The sequence below is a fragment of the Sus scrofa genome, chromosome 15 (assembly GCF_000003025.6).
Source record: "Sus scrofa isolate TJ Tabasco breed Duroc chromosome 15, Sscrofa11.1, whole genome shotgun sequence".
NCBI lineage: Eukaryota > Metazoa > Chordata > Mammalia > Artiodactyla > Suidae > Sus > Sus scrofa.
The window spans coordinates 56,000,300-56,017,509 of record NC_010457.5 but is presented as its reverse complement, the minus strand read 5'-3'; the positions used below and the strand labels follow the sequence as shown (position 1 = coordinate 56,017,509).

At 45.9% G+C, this 17,210-nt stretch overlaps 1 protein-coding gene across 4 annotated transcripts; it reads right to left on the bottom strand.

The window, feature by feature from the left end:
- Positions 4,033–15,127, bottom strand: PPP1R3B (protein phosphatase 1 regulatory subunit 3B). Of its 4 annotated transcripts, XM_021075037.1 has the most exons (4): positions 14,878–14,899; positions 14,505–14,767; positions 14,044–14,186; positions 4,033–8,679 (listed from the first exon to the last, which is right to left on the bottom strand). In XM_021075037.1, the coding sequence occupies exon 4, from the start codon at positions 8,649–8,651 to the stop codon at positions 7,797–7,799; it is 855 nt and encodes a 284-aa protein (XP_020930696.1). In that variant the 5' UTR covers positions 8,652–8,679; positions 14,044–14,186; positions 14,505–14,767; positions 14,878–14,899; the 3' UTR covers positions 4,033–7,796. The 4 variants fall into 4 exon arrangements, with proteins under 4 accessions (XP_020930696.1, XP_020930697.1, XP_020930695.1 ...); XM_021075038.1 differs by lacking the exon at positions 14,044–14,186 and having other exon boundaries at positions 14,878–15,102; XM_021075036.1 differs by lacking the exon at positions 14,505–14,767 and having other exon boundaries at positions 14,878–15,102.

The window sequence follows — 17,210 nt, the reverse complement described above, 5'->3', positions numbered from 1 at the left end:
GCATGAGGACCCAAGGTGGTGAGGTAATCAATCACCTGATGAGGGACTAGACAATTCAAATTAACAAGTGCTTATTGAAACAGGAATGTGCAAAATCAGTGTGCAAAAAGAGAATGTATGAAAATAGTTGGGGGACATTTCAATATGTAATTGATTAATGGTGAATAATGAATAATAAAATAAATTTTAATATATGGTATGATAAGATCAGCAAATGGTAACCTCGCTAACTCCATGATCAAATGGGACCAAAATGTCCACTGAAGGGCAATTAATTAAGTGGCCCTGGGAGTGAGCCCAGCAGAGGTGGGGAGTCATTTTTCTTTCTGCAGTGCAGGTTATGATGTGTGGTGTCTCCACATTCTGTGGAAGAGGGTGAACCCTGGAAAGCTTAACCCCCCTCTGGTGGTTGAGAGCATCCTTTAGATACATTGGGGCTTCATAAAAACTTTTCAGGAGTTCCTTTCGTGGTGTAGTGGAAACGAATCCCACTAGGAACCATGAGGTTGCAGGTCCCCTGCCTGGCCCCACTCAGTGTGTTAAGGATCCAGTGTTGCCGTGAGTTGTGGTGTAGATTACAGACGGGGCTCGGATCTGGCGTGGCTGTGGTATAGGCCGGCAGCTGTAGCTCTGATTCGACCCCTAGCCTGGGAACCTCCATATGCCATGGGTGTGGCTCTAAAAAGCAAAAAAAGAAAAAAGAAAAAACTTTTCCACGTCCCTCTGCTCACTGCCACCCCTCCTCCAGCACTGGGTAATGGTAAATGCCAGCTGTAGGAGGTGATGGAACTTAAAAGGAAGAGCATGTCTGTCCACCTCACAAAGATTGCCATCTGGAAGGGAGAGGGGATCTTGAGAGCCAAGGCCCAGAGTGTTTTTGAGATAACTTTCTAGCCCCTTGGTCTCCTGTAGTGCTTAAGGCCTCTTGAACTTGCTGGGCCGGAGAAAGATGAGCTGAGATCCTGTAGTTTGAAAAATTCCTGGGAGCATTTCAGGGGTACTTCTGGGACCTGGGGCTTGGAATACTGCTGGATTCAGTCTGAGTCTCTCTCCACAATGAACAACTTTCTCGGGGAGCTTGGCTATGCCCTATTTTTGAGCACGGGAGTGGGGGTGGAGGGGTGGTGGGACATAAGCCCAAACCATTAATAACCCTTTCCTTCTAAATTCTCTAGCCTTAAGAGTGAGTTGGCTGGAGTTTCCAGAGGGCTTTTGGCCATCAGCACTACAATTAGGAAACAGAAAACCTAACCAACAAAAACACATCTAAACCACAAACAAAATCACAACTCCATTATAACCCATCCCAAAAAAACACTATCCATCCAAACTGATTCTGGCCCATGACTAGCCAGGGCTTTCTGAGCTCCCTGAGGGTTTAAGATCACAAAGGCCCAGGATAGGTGAGCCCTACAAGGCCCCGCTGCTCCTGGTTTACATGAGTGCTCTGGGGCTATTCAGAGCACCCCTGTTTATTCTCAAAAGCACCCCAGTTTGGACCATAAATTAGATGGTCTGTTTTTTTTTTTCCTGCTTTTTAGGGCTGCACCCCTACATGTGGAAGTTCCAAGGCTAGGGGTCGAATCAGAGTTACAGCTGCCGGCCTATGGCACAGCCTCAGCAACACGGGATCAGAATTGTGTCTGTGACCTTACCACAGCTCATGGCAAACCCGGATCCTTGACCCACTAAGTGAGGCCAGGGACCAAACCCACATCCTCACGGTTCCTAGTCTGATTCTTTTCAGGGTGCCACCATGGGAACTCCTAAATTAAATGGTCTTTAAACAAACTAAAAAGTTGATTCTAGGCCTCAGCTGAGGGTCTGCATTTTGGGTCTGTAGTCTCTCTCTTCCTATGTGACTCTTCAGTTGGGATCAGCAAACTAGGGCCAGCAGGTCAAGTCCAACCCTTGGCTTGTTTATGTATGGTGCACAGCTGAGAATGGTTTTTACATTAAAGACATTTTTTTTCTTAAAGAAGAATATGTGACACAAATTGAATATGATCTACAAAGCTTAAAATATTTATTATCTGGCCCTTTACAGGAAAATGTTGTTGACCCCTGATCTAGCCACCTGATCTTGCATTTGGTGTAGAGGGCCAGGGTTCTGGATTATTATTGTCTTTGGCTCCAGAGAAAAGTAAGCATTATGTATTCTCATCCTATCTTGGCCAAACTCAAGTCCAGCAGAGGGCCTGACCCTGGGGAAGTACATCAGTGTCTGTGGAACACACCGAGGGCCTTTGACTCTTTATCCAAAAAAGCTGCTCCCTGATATCCCTTCCAGCTTGAACACAGATAGTTTTGTGAAGTCCAAGCTGTTATCTGGAATACTCTTCATTCCTGTGATCCTTATGAAGAACGCAAATAGTGTACATGGTACTTCTCACAAGTTTATATTTAGAGGAGTTGTGCTCAGGGGTAATGAATCTGACTAGTATGCATGAGGACACAGATTCGATCCCTGGCCTCCATCAGTGGGTCAGGGATCTGGTGTTGTTGTGAGCTGTGGTGTAGGTCACAGACGTGGCTTGGATCCTGAGTTGCTGTGGCTGTGGTGTAGGCTAGCAGCTGTAGCTCTGATTCAACCCCTAGCCTGGGAACCTTCATATGCCACACATGCGGCCCTGAAAAGACGAAAGAAGAAAAAAAAGCCTCAAGTTTATATTTAGAAGCATTTTAAAAATCAACATGTTGGCCAACTCTGAGAAGTACTCAAGGCACCACTAATCCCCCCTTATTCTTGCTAAAAACACTCAGAGCCCCGTCAGTAGAGCAGTTGACTGGGGGCAGCAGAGTCAAGGTCAGAAACAGGCTTCCTGACTGCTGATGCCCCTGGGAGCACCAACCCACCCTTTTCCATGGCTCCCAGGGGACTGCCCTAAAACACGAATGCCCCTGATAGGGTTAGGCAGAAATGCCACCCAGAAACAGTAAATGTTCCACTAAATTATTCAGAGAGCTGGATATTTGCTATTCTGGGGACATTGCCCTAGAAAAGTGGTGTTTTGTTTCTTTTTTCCTTTTTACTCCAGACATCTCTGGGATGTCTCTGTCCTAAGTCAGAATTATGTAATGATTATGAAAACCACACAGAATCTGAAAAAGACATTTATAAAAACCAGTGTTATTTTCCCCCCATTTCTGCAAAGGAGAAACGTGGGCAGTGTTTGCCAGGCTCAAGAAAGTAGGTTACGTATGTTGTTCACTTTGGGCATTTATTTACTGGTCAAGGAGTTAATATGCTCTGATTTTCCACTGCAGAATCACCACTGCTGTTCCTGGCGTGGCCAAGACTGGCAGGAAACATGTGGCAGCAGTTTACCTTCCCTGCATCTCAAATAAAACATCTCAGAAATCTTACTTAGGGTGAAGGTCCCGTACCCAGTGGAGGAGGGGCCCAGCAGGAGCAGTGCAGTTTTGCTGGTTACAGAGTTTGTCTGATCAAGCAGTTCAAAGCTGTGATAGATACTTACAGTTTTCCTACCTTTGCATACACTAAGTCAAAAATATGCTTCAAGAGCAAGTGAGGGAGTTCCTGTCATGGCTTAGTGGGTTTCAAACCCTACTAGTATCCATGAGGATCCTTGGCCTCCCTCAGTGGGTTAAGGGTCTGGCGTCACTGTGGCTGTGATGTAGGCTGGGATCTGCTGCTCTGATTGGACCCCTAGCCTGGGAACTTCCATATGCTCCAGATATGACCTAAAAAGAAAAAAAAAAAAAAAAAAAGCAAGAGAGAGGGTAGGAAGACACCTGCCCTAGGATCATTAAAAATGGATTCAGAATGACACTGGCCCCTGTGCTGCTTCCCTGGCCATCACTTTCTTAGCTGTATTCAGCCTTGGCTGCTATAACCAGTTAAAAAGCAATTACCCAGTTTCCTCTATACCTTACAGCTTTCCAACTTAGCCATTGAGTGTGTCCTATCCCTTTGGAAACTGACATCCTATATGTGAAAACACATTGATTAAAAATATTCCTTCCCAGCCTCTGATTCCAAGAGTCAATTTTAAAATAGGACACTTTCAGTTTTGTGTTTTCTGCCTTTATTACATTTTTGTAGTAAGATATCCAAACAAACCATTCTTATACCACACAAAAGACAGCCATTCTTGTGATTGTAAAGTGCATTTCCCCTTTAACTTTGTGTACAAAAAAATAGGCATTTTTAAAAAATCTGTGGAAACTTCTCAACAAGGCACTTTTAGGCACAAAAATGAAGATGAGTCTGCAGTTCTACATTCACAGTGAAGTAAGAGTGACCCACCACCATCACAGCTGCCTTCTCGGAGTCCTCATAGGGTCAGCCGACTCTAGGAAGTGATAAACGAGACTGTAAAACATCCACTGCTTTACAGCCTGGGCTGCAGTGCTTTACAACCATAACAAGGAAAAGCTGCCCATCAGCACAGCTCTTCGGGAAGTGTCCCACTTCAGGGAGTGAAGATACACTGGCAGATTGTCTTGGGATGACCCTGGGAGATCTCTTTAGATGTGTGACTTCTTATCCTCAACTTCAGGGATCATTTTTGTAGAGACAAGGACATCAGGACTTCCCAGAGCAGATAGCTCTGATGCTTACTCTGATGCTTACTCCGGCAAACTGCGCCCAGTTGAGGAATTTGACATGACACTGGGATTTTCACTCACTGTCCACTGAGAGGGAAGACCTAGCAAATGGGATTTCTGCAAAGTGAACAGACCCTTTTTTTGGTTTACAAACATATATGCCATTTAACGTCCAAGTGACTACAAGTAATGCTTGTTTTTAAAAAGCAAATTATATGCAGAGATCAAACCCACAAACAGTCTTTTTGCAGTTCAGACTTTACATCTTTAAAAAACATTGAGAGAGTAATGTTCTGCCACTGTTAAAATTAAATCTTAGAGATAAAACAAACTCTACCTTGACTCTGAAACTGTTTTCATTTCTGGAGAACTACATAACTTCCTTATTTCTCACCAGCTCTCCTATAACAAGCATACTTAACAAACTAAACAAACCTGCCCAAATGCTTCACATCTTCCAAGAAACATTGAAAGCTTATTTTTAAAAAATCTATCTTTAGATAGTCTAGCTTATTTATTGCACCTAATTTGCAAATGCTCCCCAGGACATTTGGGGGAATAAATACAAAGCAAAAACAGAGCTGCCTCCCCATTCCTGGACAGCTGCCGCAGTGGGAGAAGGCTGGTCCTTCTGGGGCAAGTTGGGAAGGACACCAGAACTGGGGGCCATTCATCATCATAACCAAGAACTGTCTGAGGGTCAAACCTACAGGCCAGGCTGCAGTAACAACTCCAGCTAAGAAGCCTGCCACTTTCACAAGTGTGTAGACTTTTCTGCTGCTGGTGAGCTACGAAACAAGGAGAGAGCCCATTGGAGCAGAGCCTGAGGCCATCTGTTGCTATCCTGGGACAGAAATGGCCCCAAAGGAGAAAAACTGATTGGTGAAGAGTGTTCTTCAGATGGCAAGACCTCACTGCATGACAGTGCCAACAGGGAATTTGACAGGGCATTGGGTCAGGCAGATGCTTTAGTCAGAGGGTCTTTGTGAACAGGTGAAGACTTGCCTGGTGGGGGAGCAGCTCAGGTGCACTGGCTGGGGGCTTGCAGCCAGGAGGGGCAGGGGAGGGTTTGTGGTGTTTCAAAAGAGATACTTATCACTGAATTACCATATTTCAAATTTTGACATGGGAATGCCTTAAGATCACTATTATTGAAGTCCACTTCAGGCATTTTTCTTACCAACATAGAATGATCTTGTTACTTTGAATCTGGTAACAAAGAAATGCAGTGCACTTTATACCTTTCATAAACTGGAGAAGGGATGGGACTTCTTAAAACAAAGTAAATTCATGACCTGTATAAAATCAGTTTTGCTTCCAAACAGTGTGAATCTATATTATATAATAGTTCTGAACCTGGAGAGTACTGTCTGTGTACTTGATGTAAGACATGCTTAGATAAAACCCAGTTCTGCCCAATGTCAACATAAGATAAAAAATGTGATTGGCCCCTAAGTTGTATTATCATGCAATCTTCCAGTGCCTGGAGAGGCATACAAAATAAAGCACTAGATTGCAGACTCATTACAGCCAGTTTTAGGGACAAGAACTCCATGGAACACCACTTAAGAGCATTTAAAAAGTCAAAACATTTTAAGGTTCAAAAAAGAAAAAACCCAACCACAAAACTCTAGGAGCCATGACACTCCAGACCTGTCTGACACTGAGTTAAAAAGCCCCAGAAGCTGCAGGGTGTCTCCCAACTAACCTGGATAACGCAGGTGAAAGGACTCTTTGCTTTCAGAGTCAAGGAGGTTTGCCCCCAAATCCAGGCAGCTGGGCACTCCTTTCCCTGCCTCCTTTACGAAAACCTTACTTTAGTAAGATCAGGCACAAGAAAAATGAGGCAGTCATTTAACTTAAGCTCCAAAAACAAAACAAAAACCCCAACCTTCTAAAAATGCACATGTAAAAATATCTTTTATACACTCCCAAGTACCAACCAATCTTGCCCAAGAAAAAAAATCACAGAGTTTGGGAGTCTATTTGATAAGGAAAGTCCCAGGAGTCTCACAACAGTATGAACCAACAGACTTTTAATGCTTGAGTCCAATATGGTTAAGAACAATTAATCTCTGATATTTCAGAGTTGGCAAAGTGAAAATAAAATCCGAGAACTTGGTGAGGTTTTTGACCCCTACCCCTTTACACACCCACACACCATAAATAAGAACAACCAAATTAAAGTCTGTGGGGGCTTGTAAAGTGTTGTTTACAAAGCAGATGTTGTTAAATCACAGTCAAAATACAACCAAACATTTCTGAAGGTGTTGAGGATATATCGAATCTGAAAATCCAAATGTTCTGAACACGGCATAAAAGATGACTCTCCAGGAAAAGAGATTCTACAATCCTTTTGTGAAGAAAGAGACACAGGCAAACCGGCCCAGCTGAGCAAGTCACAATGTCTTGTAATTGAGCTGTCCGGTGACTCAGGGTAAAAGTGAGTGCTTAGAAAGCTCCCCCACAAAGCCAAAAGGAGAAGCTATATCTGTCCCACTCATGATTGTCCTGTCTGGCATCAGCCTGGCACCGGTGACACCACAAAGCACCAGTTTACTTTCGATAGCTGGTGTGTTGTCCTCTGCTGGGATATCTATGTGGAATCAGAAAGAGGAAATGCCTGTCTCCGACATGAGTTGATCTGCCTTTATTATCTTTTCCTGAACATCAGATGAACTGTGGAAGAAAACCATAGGCACAAAATTCACAGATGAAGTGTGATGCCTGTGTAGACACAGGGCAGCTACAGCAGGCAGGAAGGCCCTGGCTGGGCAGGGAAGACCCGAATAGGAGGGGCCAGGAGCCAGTGGGAGGTGCTGGGGACCGAGGGCTCCCAGGGCACTGACTTCCCACACCCCAGGGAAGAGGGGCTCCTCCAGGTGACCTCGTTATTAAGCCACCATGCTCCGGCCTCGCCGGTGCTGCCTGTAGGCCTGGGTCCCATCCAGACCCCTCTGGCACCATCCTACTCAGACCCTCATTGCTGTTACTTGGGTGCCAGACAGACCAGCACGCCCATCTCTTCCAAGCATGAACCCAGTTCTGTGATCTAAACCTGGCTGACTTGGCTGATTGAAGGAAAAGAGTGACTAGGATCCTTTCTTCTCAAAAACTGTGCCTAAAGGCAGTTCACCACTTCTCTTGGCTTCCACCTCCATCACAGGGTGACTGCAGCTCAGCTTGTCTGTACCCACTCAGCCCTGCTCCATGCCCTGCCGTTGCTAATAGTAGGGCCCAAGCTTCTCGTATCCTAAATAACTCGGCCACTCTGGAAACAGACCGTAGGAACATCGAGGGCTTCCAAACTGGTCAAGGGCTATTCCAAAATCTGGTCCATTTTGTGGCTGGGCTGTTCCCTGGGTGGATTTCAGCTCTGCCCGGATGATCCTATAGTTTTTGCCTTTGTTGCTGTCCCAGTACGTCTGTCCATTGCACTCATAGCACACAGCAAACTCCATCCTCTCATAAGACTGAATTTTCTCAGGCAAGCTGATGTCAAAGGAGAATGTGTCCCTGTCTGAACCCGCGTACGTGTCCTTCACGTACCAGCAGGGAAAGTCTGTGAAGCTTTTCCAGGTGTCGAATGTCATTCTGACTTTCACCATCTTCTCAAATGCAAGGTTCTGCACTTTCACTGTGCCTTCGATGGCTCTGTCCTTCAGGACGCAGTTCTCCAGGCAGACATGGTCGGTCTGAAGCCGATTCCTGAAGTCCAGGTAATCTGCAGACGGCTGTGCGAAATCCAGCACGAAGCTCTCGCTCTCTGCTGTCGTCAGACTCACAATGTTGTCCAGGAGCTCAGTGATGTTCAGTGGAATATCTAACGGGTCATCAAATTCGGAGAACACTTTGACCATTGTCAAGGCCAGCCCCTGGTTGTCTGCAAAGGACACCCGCTTCTTCACTTTTTTCTCCTGGACGGTAGGGGCCACTGTCCCACTGGCTTCATTCTTGCTGCTCAGCTGAATACAAGGCCTCAGAGGTTTGCTTGGCTTCGGTGAGATCTGGAAGGTGAACCGCTCTCTGCGCAAGGAGGGGGCCATGCAGCTGTACCTGCACTCAATGTCCACAGCCATCACGGGACTAGAAGAATAGGCTAGAACCCTGGGAGAGGAGAAAGACAGAAATGGCAAGATCAGACAGACTTTCAGACTCATCCCTTCAGCTGGGACTGGAGCACTACAATTGCCTTCACCTCTGCCCACATGGCTACATCTCAGTATTCACTCAAGTGTAGTCCAGCACGACTGGTTTCAAGGGAGATTAAAAGAGTAAAGTTGGGGGTTGAGGGAAAAGGCCCAAGATTAAAATAAACAGAGAAGTATGGAATCACTAGTTTTAAAATCAGTTCACAGGCTTCTCTGTCAGGACTTCTTGGGACCTTCAGTACACTGATAGGCTGTGGTGTATAATGAAAATAGTATGCTGTTTGTGGAATTTCCCAAATAGGAAAGTCTTTTTTTTTTTTTTTTTTTTTTTGTAGAGCACCTTGCAGAATGCATGTTCTGAAGAATATACTTTGGTAAATATTGCCTTCAGCCAATAAAAAGAAATTAATTCATCCCACCAATATTGATTGGTGTTTGCTATGTGCCAGGCATGATGCTAGACGCTGGGATTCAGGAGTGAGGACAGCATCTAACTTGCTTTCATTCAACACACAGATTTTTATATCCCAGTAAATCTTGCTTTAAAAAAGTGCCACAATCTAGTATTTTTAAACCTTTCATATAGTAAATTGTTTCTCTAGTGAAAAAAGCCTCTATAAGAATAAAATGCAAAGAGAATCATGCTAAAGATGAGGTTATATCTGACTTCATAAAAACAATGTTTCTCTAAGTGAAAAAAAGTAAAACCAAAACACCAAAGTGGAAAAACATTTTACAAAAAGCATGGCAGCAAAGTGTTAATACCGTAACATACAAAGAGTCTTTATGAAACAATAACAAAACCAAATATTCTATGTAGAAAAATGAGCAAAGAGCATGAATAGAAAATAAAGGAAAGAAACTTAAAAGTGGCTTGTAAATATGTAGAATGTACAATCTTCTAAGTAATTTAAGAAATTTAGATTAGAAAACAATGCCTAGGAGTTCCCATTGTGGCTCAGGGGATTAAGAACCTGATGCTGTCCCTCTGAGGATGTGGGTTCAATCCCTGGCCTCCCCTCAGTGGCTTAAGGATCTGGTGTCACTGCAAGCTGAGACAAAGATTGCAGATGCACAATTTTGTGTTTTCATGGCTGTGGCATAGGCCAGCAACTGTGGCTCCAAACTGAACCCCTAGCTTGAGAACTTCCAAATGCCGCAAGTGTGGCCATAAAAAGAAAGAAGAGAGAAGGAAAGAAAAAGAAAGAAGGAAAGAAATGAAGAAAGAAAGAAGACAATGTTTTTACCTATCGAGTTAGGAAAGAATTTTAAAAGGTAGTACAAATACCTGCATTAGTCTATATGACCCAACTTCTCTAAATCTTCTTATCATATTTGGTTTTATTATCGCACAGGTATTAATCTTAACGAAATAATTTAAAATGCATGGCGGTTGTGTCCCATAAATGCAACATTATAATAAATGATATCTCAAGGCAGTTAAGCATCCAGTGTTGTCACTGCTGTAGTGTACCTTCCAACCCTAGCTGGGGAACTTCCTTCCGCATGCTGTAGGCATGGCAAAAAAAATGATATTTCATTTTCAACTTCTGATTTCAATCAAATATATACAGAGAAAAATGAAAAAGGACAAGAGGCATACTGGGTTTGATCCCATTTTCCAAAAATAATACAGTACTTCCCCAGGATGCATGAATCACTTAGTGATGACCAGGCGGAGAAACAAACACATTCAGAGACAAAACACTAATAATACAAATACCTGTATTAGTCTGAAATGGCCCAACCTTTCTAAATGTTTTTATCTTAATTCATAGTCATAACGTAATTATCTAAACATTCATTTTAAATAATATCTGCTTACTGTTTCTCCTCTAACAAAGTTAAACAATTGAAAATTTTGGGGTCAATTTGGCTATTATCTTTTTTTTTTTTTTTTTGTCTTTTTGCCATTTCTTGGGCAGTTCCTGTGGCACATGGAGGTTCCCAGGCTAGGGGTCGAATTTGAGCTGTACCACTGGTCTACGCCACAGCCGCAGCAACACGGGATCCGAGCCGCGTCTGCAAACTACACCACAGCTCACGGCAACGCCAGATCCTTGACCCACTGAGCAAGGCCGGGTATCAAACCCACAACCTTATGGTTCCTAGTCGGATTCATTAACCACTGAGCCACGATGGGAACTCTGGCTATTATCTTCTCTTATACCCATGCAATTGTTGTGGAAAGTTCTGACTAAACTGGACAAGACAGGTTTAAAGAAGGTCAGGGGGTTCACTAAGGGGTTCGACTGGAAAAAAAAAAAAAAAACTACACTTAGGAAGTACTTGAATTTTTCTTTTCCCCTGTTCATTGCAAAACTTTGTTAGAATGCACTGGTATCACACTTTCAGTTCTACTTTTAACACAGGTAGTTTTTGATTTTTAAATTAAATTTTAATTAAAAATAACCAAACAGCAGACAAAGCCTTGCATCCCAAGCCCTCTCACTCTGCCCACCCTTGGCAACCTGGGTGTGAACTGAGGGAGGAGGGGTTCCTCCTTGGTTACTGCTGCTTCCTCTTGGCCTGAGTCAGCATAAGGTCAACTGCAAGCTGTCTACGTGTGTCCAACAAGCCTGCAAACCAACCTCATATGTGCTTTCACACACAACTTAAAACAGCTCATTAGGAGAAAGGTTGGGAAACTCTCAGGATATTGTAGAAACAGAATTCTAAAACAAGGGGATCAGAGAAAGAATCTGCACACTTGCAGTTGACTGAAGTCAGTCTCAAGTTCTAATCCTGCAGGTTAGAAAGATTTAGTTGAAGACCTTGGTAAAGTTTCACTCTCTAGACCCAGCAATATAAATGTGCCCCTGAGATCCCTTTTATCATCAAGCCTTAAGACTTGGGGGTGAGGAAGCGAAACTGGAGTCAGAACCAGAGCCAATTAAACAATTCCACTGATACTTTCTAGAGCCTAATTCACTTTGCAACATTCTCCATGAAAGGCAAATGGAAGGTTGACCGCCTGGTGGGTCAAGGGTTCCTCCCAGGCTCCTGCCCCAGGGGCACTGCACAAGCACCTCTGCCCAGAATCCCTTCACTTTTTCAGCGTCACCAGCACTGGAGGGGAGGACCTTAACCCCAGTGGCCATTCTGACTCTTGGCTCCCTTGCCTATCCTCACAGATAGAGTCCAGCTTTTATTAACCAGGTCATTTGCCAAGAAGTGCTGGTTTGGGATAAGCCTTCCTGACCTTCTGCTCAGAAATTCCTCAATGGACTGTGACAGGGATGATCAGCACCCAGAAGTACTCCTGGCAACAGACACAAGGTAACAGTTTCCTAAGTCCCTGAAAGGAAGGCACTGGGACTGGTATTTGATTTCAGGTATTTGATCTTCAGATGGCACAAAAATGACCAGTTCCAACACAGGATGTATTGGGCTGTACCTCAGGCCCCCTCTCCTGCCAGACTCTGGCTGCACCGCCCTTCCTTCTCCCAAGCCAGAGAATATGAGCTGCCAAGGCTGGTCAGGGAAAAAACCAGAACGAGATGTGGACACACAGTTGAACCAGCAGAACATGACACAGGACCTGAATACCAGGTCGTTGCAAGCCAGGGTCATGAGAGTACAAATAGCTGTGCTCAGACTGGTATGGATTCTCAAAAATCTGCTTCCAAATAGATGCCTAGGAGACCATATTTGCCCCGTGAGAGCCTCGAACATGCCCAAGGCTAGATTTCAGTGTTTGTGGTAAAAAGAGGGCAAACTCTAACACTCCATGCAAATTAGAGAGTACATGGATAGTTTTGCGTAAATGCTCTCTCTGTTCCGCCAGTGACAAATAACATACCTTCTCAAGGCACCTGGCTAGTGATTTTTCTGTAAAAACTATCAACTTGTACAGAAAATAACCCGACGACCTTCACAGTTTCAGGCACCTGAGCTACTGACTCTCTGGCTGTGCCTTTTATAGAAAGTAAATCTTTTTCTTTTGTATTGAGGCCAGGACAGTGCCTCCTCCATTCTCTTGTACTCTGATAAGAAAAGTCAGACACACCAAGAACCCACCAGGAACACTGAAACTACCTTAGGTAAGCATTCACAACTAGATTTCCAGGTTATATATAATTTTTTTTTTTTTTTTTTGTCTTTTGTCTTTTGTTGTTGTTGTTGTTGCTATTTCTTGGGCCGCTCCTGCGGCATATGGAGGTTCCCAGGCTAGGGGTCGAATCGGAGCTGTAGCCACCGGCCTATGCCAGAGCCACAGCAACTCGGGATCCGAGCCGAGTCTGCAACCTACACCACAGCTCATGGCAACGCCGGATCGTTAACCCACTGAGCAAGGGCAGGGACCGAACCCACAACCTCATGGTTCCTAGTCGGATTTGTTAACCACTGCGCCACGACGGGAACTCCCCAGGTTATATATAATTTTTTAAAGACGTGGCCACCAACCCCTTCAGCATTTCTTTATTCCCTGGCTGATACAATATGAATAAAATTGGCATCTTTCCCTTTGGGTCCCCATGAACTGTATTCAGACCATGGGACACTTATTCACAGCCTTAGACTCCACTTGTAGCCTTCTATCTTGTCACCATTGTGCAAAGCATCTTTGAGATAAATATCTGAGCATGAGGCTGTATATTATAGGAAAGGGAAAAATTAAAATGGCACAGAATCTGCTGTCTAAAAATGCCCAATGTGAAACACAGCATACTGGATGGATGGACTAGGAATCTCGCTGTGTTACTTGCAGCAAGTCACTCAACCACTCTGGGCTTGAGCTTTCTCCTCTGAGATCCCTTTGAGGCTGACATTCTTGGTTGCTAATACTGTCTGATGGCTCTTCTCTTCCCGCAAACTTTTCCCTAAATGCCTCAACTTTACTTTTGTGGTAAGTCCTCCAGCTGTCTTCACTTTAGTTTTGGCTCCCGGACAGCCCTGCCAAATGAACCATTTCCTTTTTTTCCTCTGCACCCCAGGCTGACGCCCTAACACTCTCTTCTCCTGGACCCTGGGTTTCCCAAGGAGGCCTGGCCGCAGAAACCACTGGCTCCAACATCTTTTAGCAACTCTCCAAGTCCTCAAGTCAAGTCTGTCCTCAATTTTCTCCTCTTCTGCAAGAAACAATACAGGACAGAGCCCAAATCTTCTAGTATGTTCTGGGCTCTCCACCCCCTCTTTTACAGCGAGTTATAAACTTCTTTCTCTGGATTCAAAAGGGTGCCAAGAACCGGGAACCTGGGCAGGCCAAAGCGTCCAGACTTCAAATGTCCCAGAGGTCACTCCCCTCTGGGTGCAGCCAGGTGGGGACTGCGTCCTCCCCCCAACCCCTCTCCAGATCCTTCGCCTGTCCGGTACCCACCTTTTGGGCCGCGGGGAAGCCCCCTCTCCAGCTGGCTCGCTGCATCGGAGAGCCCGGAGGGAGGTGGCAGGATAAGCTGCCGCCACCAGACTACGTGAGGCTCAGTGTGTCCTGGAGGCAGGGCTTGGGCAGGGTTCCCGGAGCTGTGACCGGCAGGGGGAGGAAGACGACGAGGGGGAGGAGCCTGAGTTATCAAACACCGGGCGGGGCGGCTGGACGGCAGGGCCACCCCTGGGCGGGTGGAGCGACGCCGTAAGAGCGTCCCCACGTGGCCACCTCGTCCCTGCCAGCCCGGGACAGCCCGTCTGGGGACAAGGAACTGGAGGCGGCTGGTCTCCTGGAGGCCGTGGTCACTTCTGCGATCCGTGTCCCACCGTCCTTGGAGGCCAGAGAGATCACCAACTGTGCTTCCCTACGTTTTACCGGGAAATCGAGGCCCAGAGAGAGACGAAGCGACTTACCTTAGCGCTCACATTCCCATCGCTCAACTCCGGGGACACTCTCTAGAAGTGTTGGGTCCCAAATGGAAAAGCCTTGTGTCAGGTTCGAATTCGGCATAAGAGGGAGTATCTGGAGTCCCAGCCCCAGCCCCGCGGCCACCGTCGCGGCTGGAACTCCACCTCCGTGCAACATGTGGTTTCAGCCAGGGTCCATCCCACCTCTGGTCCCTGGGTTGCCCTCTCCACGTGGAAGCAACAGGTTCCTCCAGGCAGTCTAGAGTGTCCTACCCCCCAGAATGTGATTGCAAGGTGGGCGGAGAAAGTGTAGACACCGGTGAGAGTCCACTCTGCGCGACTCTCAACACCATTCCTCGCGGGCATGGAGAGGACGTACCTGGTACAGCTCGTAAGCCCGGAGGTGCGTAGGCGCCAGCCCGCGGTACCATCCGCGCTGGGGTGGCAGGGGCAACGGTAGCGACGGCAGGAGCGACGGCCCGTGCACAGGTCGGCGCCCTCCGCTGACAGTCGCATCCGTTTGTGCGCGAGAGCAGCCCGCCCGCCTCCTCCTTTCAGCCCTCACCCGGGACTCGGGATACCCGCCGCCGTGCGGCTCCCTTTAACTTTCCGGGCACCTCTCCCCACTGGGGATGCCATCCCCGACCCCCTTTCACGTGAAAGCCCCCCGCAGCCAATGGGCGAGCCCGGAACGCGCGCCTTCGACCAATGGCAGTGGAGCCGAGGTCCCCTGGAGCACCGCCGCGCCACGTGATCGGCTGCGAGCCCGGAGTGATAGGGCTGCCGTCCAGGGGCTGGTTAGGGGGCGGTGGGTCACTGTTTCATCAGAAGCCTGGGGACGGGCGCCAGGGGGCAGAGGCACTTTCCAACAGAACTGCATCCTGTTACAGCAAGAGGGCTGAACGCCGGTGGCTGGCAGAGTTCCCTCTCCCAAGGCAAAGTCCTAGCGTGGCAAAGTCACCCTACATGAGAGATGGGGCTGCAGTTGCTTTCAGCCGTACCGCCGGCACAGCCTTCGTCTTACACTTCAGCCACGGGGTTCACAGATGACCGTTACTTGCCCCATGGCATGCTGAGCCCAAAGGAGCCCCAGGAGAATGGCAAATGTTTCCCTCTGTTTTAGTGGAGTTTTTCGGGATCAGTATCCTCAGTTAAGTATCAGGGTTAAGACAAGAACGCTTGCTTTGTGGCAGGTGTTACTGTGTTACTGTGAAAGGAATACATGGTATAAAAAGTAAAATCATTTTTATAAAGTTGGGATAAAGGACCAAAACCGAACTCACAGAATAGCGCATATATAGTTGAGGGTTTCTTAAGTAGGTATATTCGAGGAAATTACCTGACCTGAATCTGTGTGAAGTGAATAGATTGAGCCTACAGGGCTTCCATGATATCTGTGCTACTCTTTGAGGTCTGTAGAGAATGAGGAGCTTGGAAGAGACCAGAAGCCCCTCCTCCCACATTAGATCAAGTTAAATATGCATATATTTAGTCATTTATGCCATCTCCTTAGTAATCGGCTCTGAGCTGATCCACTCTAGGGATGAGGATCCCAATTTTCTAGTTTTAATGAATTTTGGTCCAGCATTTTAAAGTGCCAAGACAAGACATTAGAGCAAATAAATACTACCGTTCTCTGTCACCGTCTTTTATTTTTTAAAAAGTACTCTTTAACAGCAATAACAACAAAATGCAGGAAGGTCATAATCCTGGAGTAGAACCTAGCCCTTTACATTGCATATTTTTAACTTTATGAAAATTCATTATGTTGACTACAGCATATGGGAATTTCTGCTGTAAGAAATGTAAAAACAGCTTCTAATTGCACTAGGAATGTAAGACAAAAATGCTAATCGGTTATGATGATCCAGTCAAAGCCTTCAGCTCTATACAGAGCTTCCCCATATACTTAGTCTTCCTATCTGAAGGTTGATCATTAGTCCTCTTCCTTCTTTCAATGGCCAAATCTAAGGGGCCACCTGTGAAATTAGCTATTCATAGGCGGTTGGCAAATAAACTTACGATGCAATATTCCCTTTGCCAGCTCTAACCCCCCTTTTATTAGCTGATGAGTAGGTTGGAGCCAAGTGCTGGCTGCATTTTTCAAGTGAAGGGAAGCATGTTAGTGGAGTGGGCAGAGATGAAGAGCCAACAGGTATTGCAAAATGTGTGCAGGCAAAGGGCGATCGGAACCAAACTGGGAAGGAGTTGGGAGAAGTGAATACAACTTTATAGCATTAGGGTTTGGAAGCATCTTCCTTACATAGATCTAGGAAATCATGGGTAATAATTTACCCTGTGGTTTAGGTGACTATTTCAGACCAGGAGAGTGGGGCTAAACTTAGTTGTGGTACACCACAATCTTGGTAGGTAGGAGCGTGGCGTTTATGAGTTTGAAAAAAGCACAGTCTTTGAGATCAGAATAGATCTGGGATGCAAGCTCTGAAGAACTATTCCAGCAGAATTCATAGCGGTTCTGAGCCCCAGTTCTGAGAGCTGGTCTGGCCCTTAGACATGATCTTGCTTCACCCTCTTCTTTTACAGCAACAAAAGGGAAACCAAAAATGGAAAATTTTAACCTTTTAGTCAATGCATACCAAATTCCTTTTCCAATATCTGGCATTGGATTTTAGCCTTAATTTCATATGGTAAGCCAACATTCCTCCCCCAAATAAACCAAGAAGCCTAACAGTGGCTAAGCATAGCTAATGA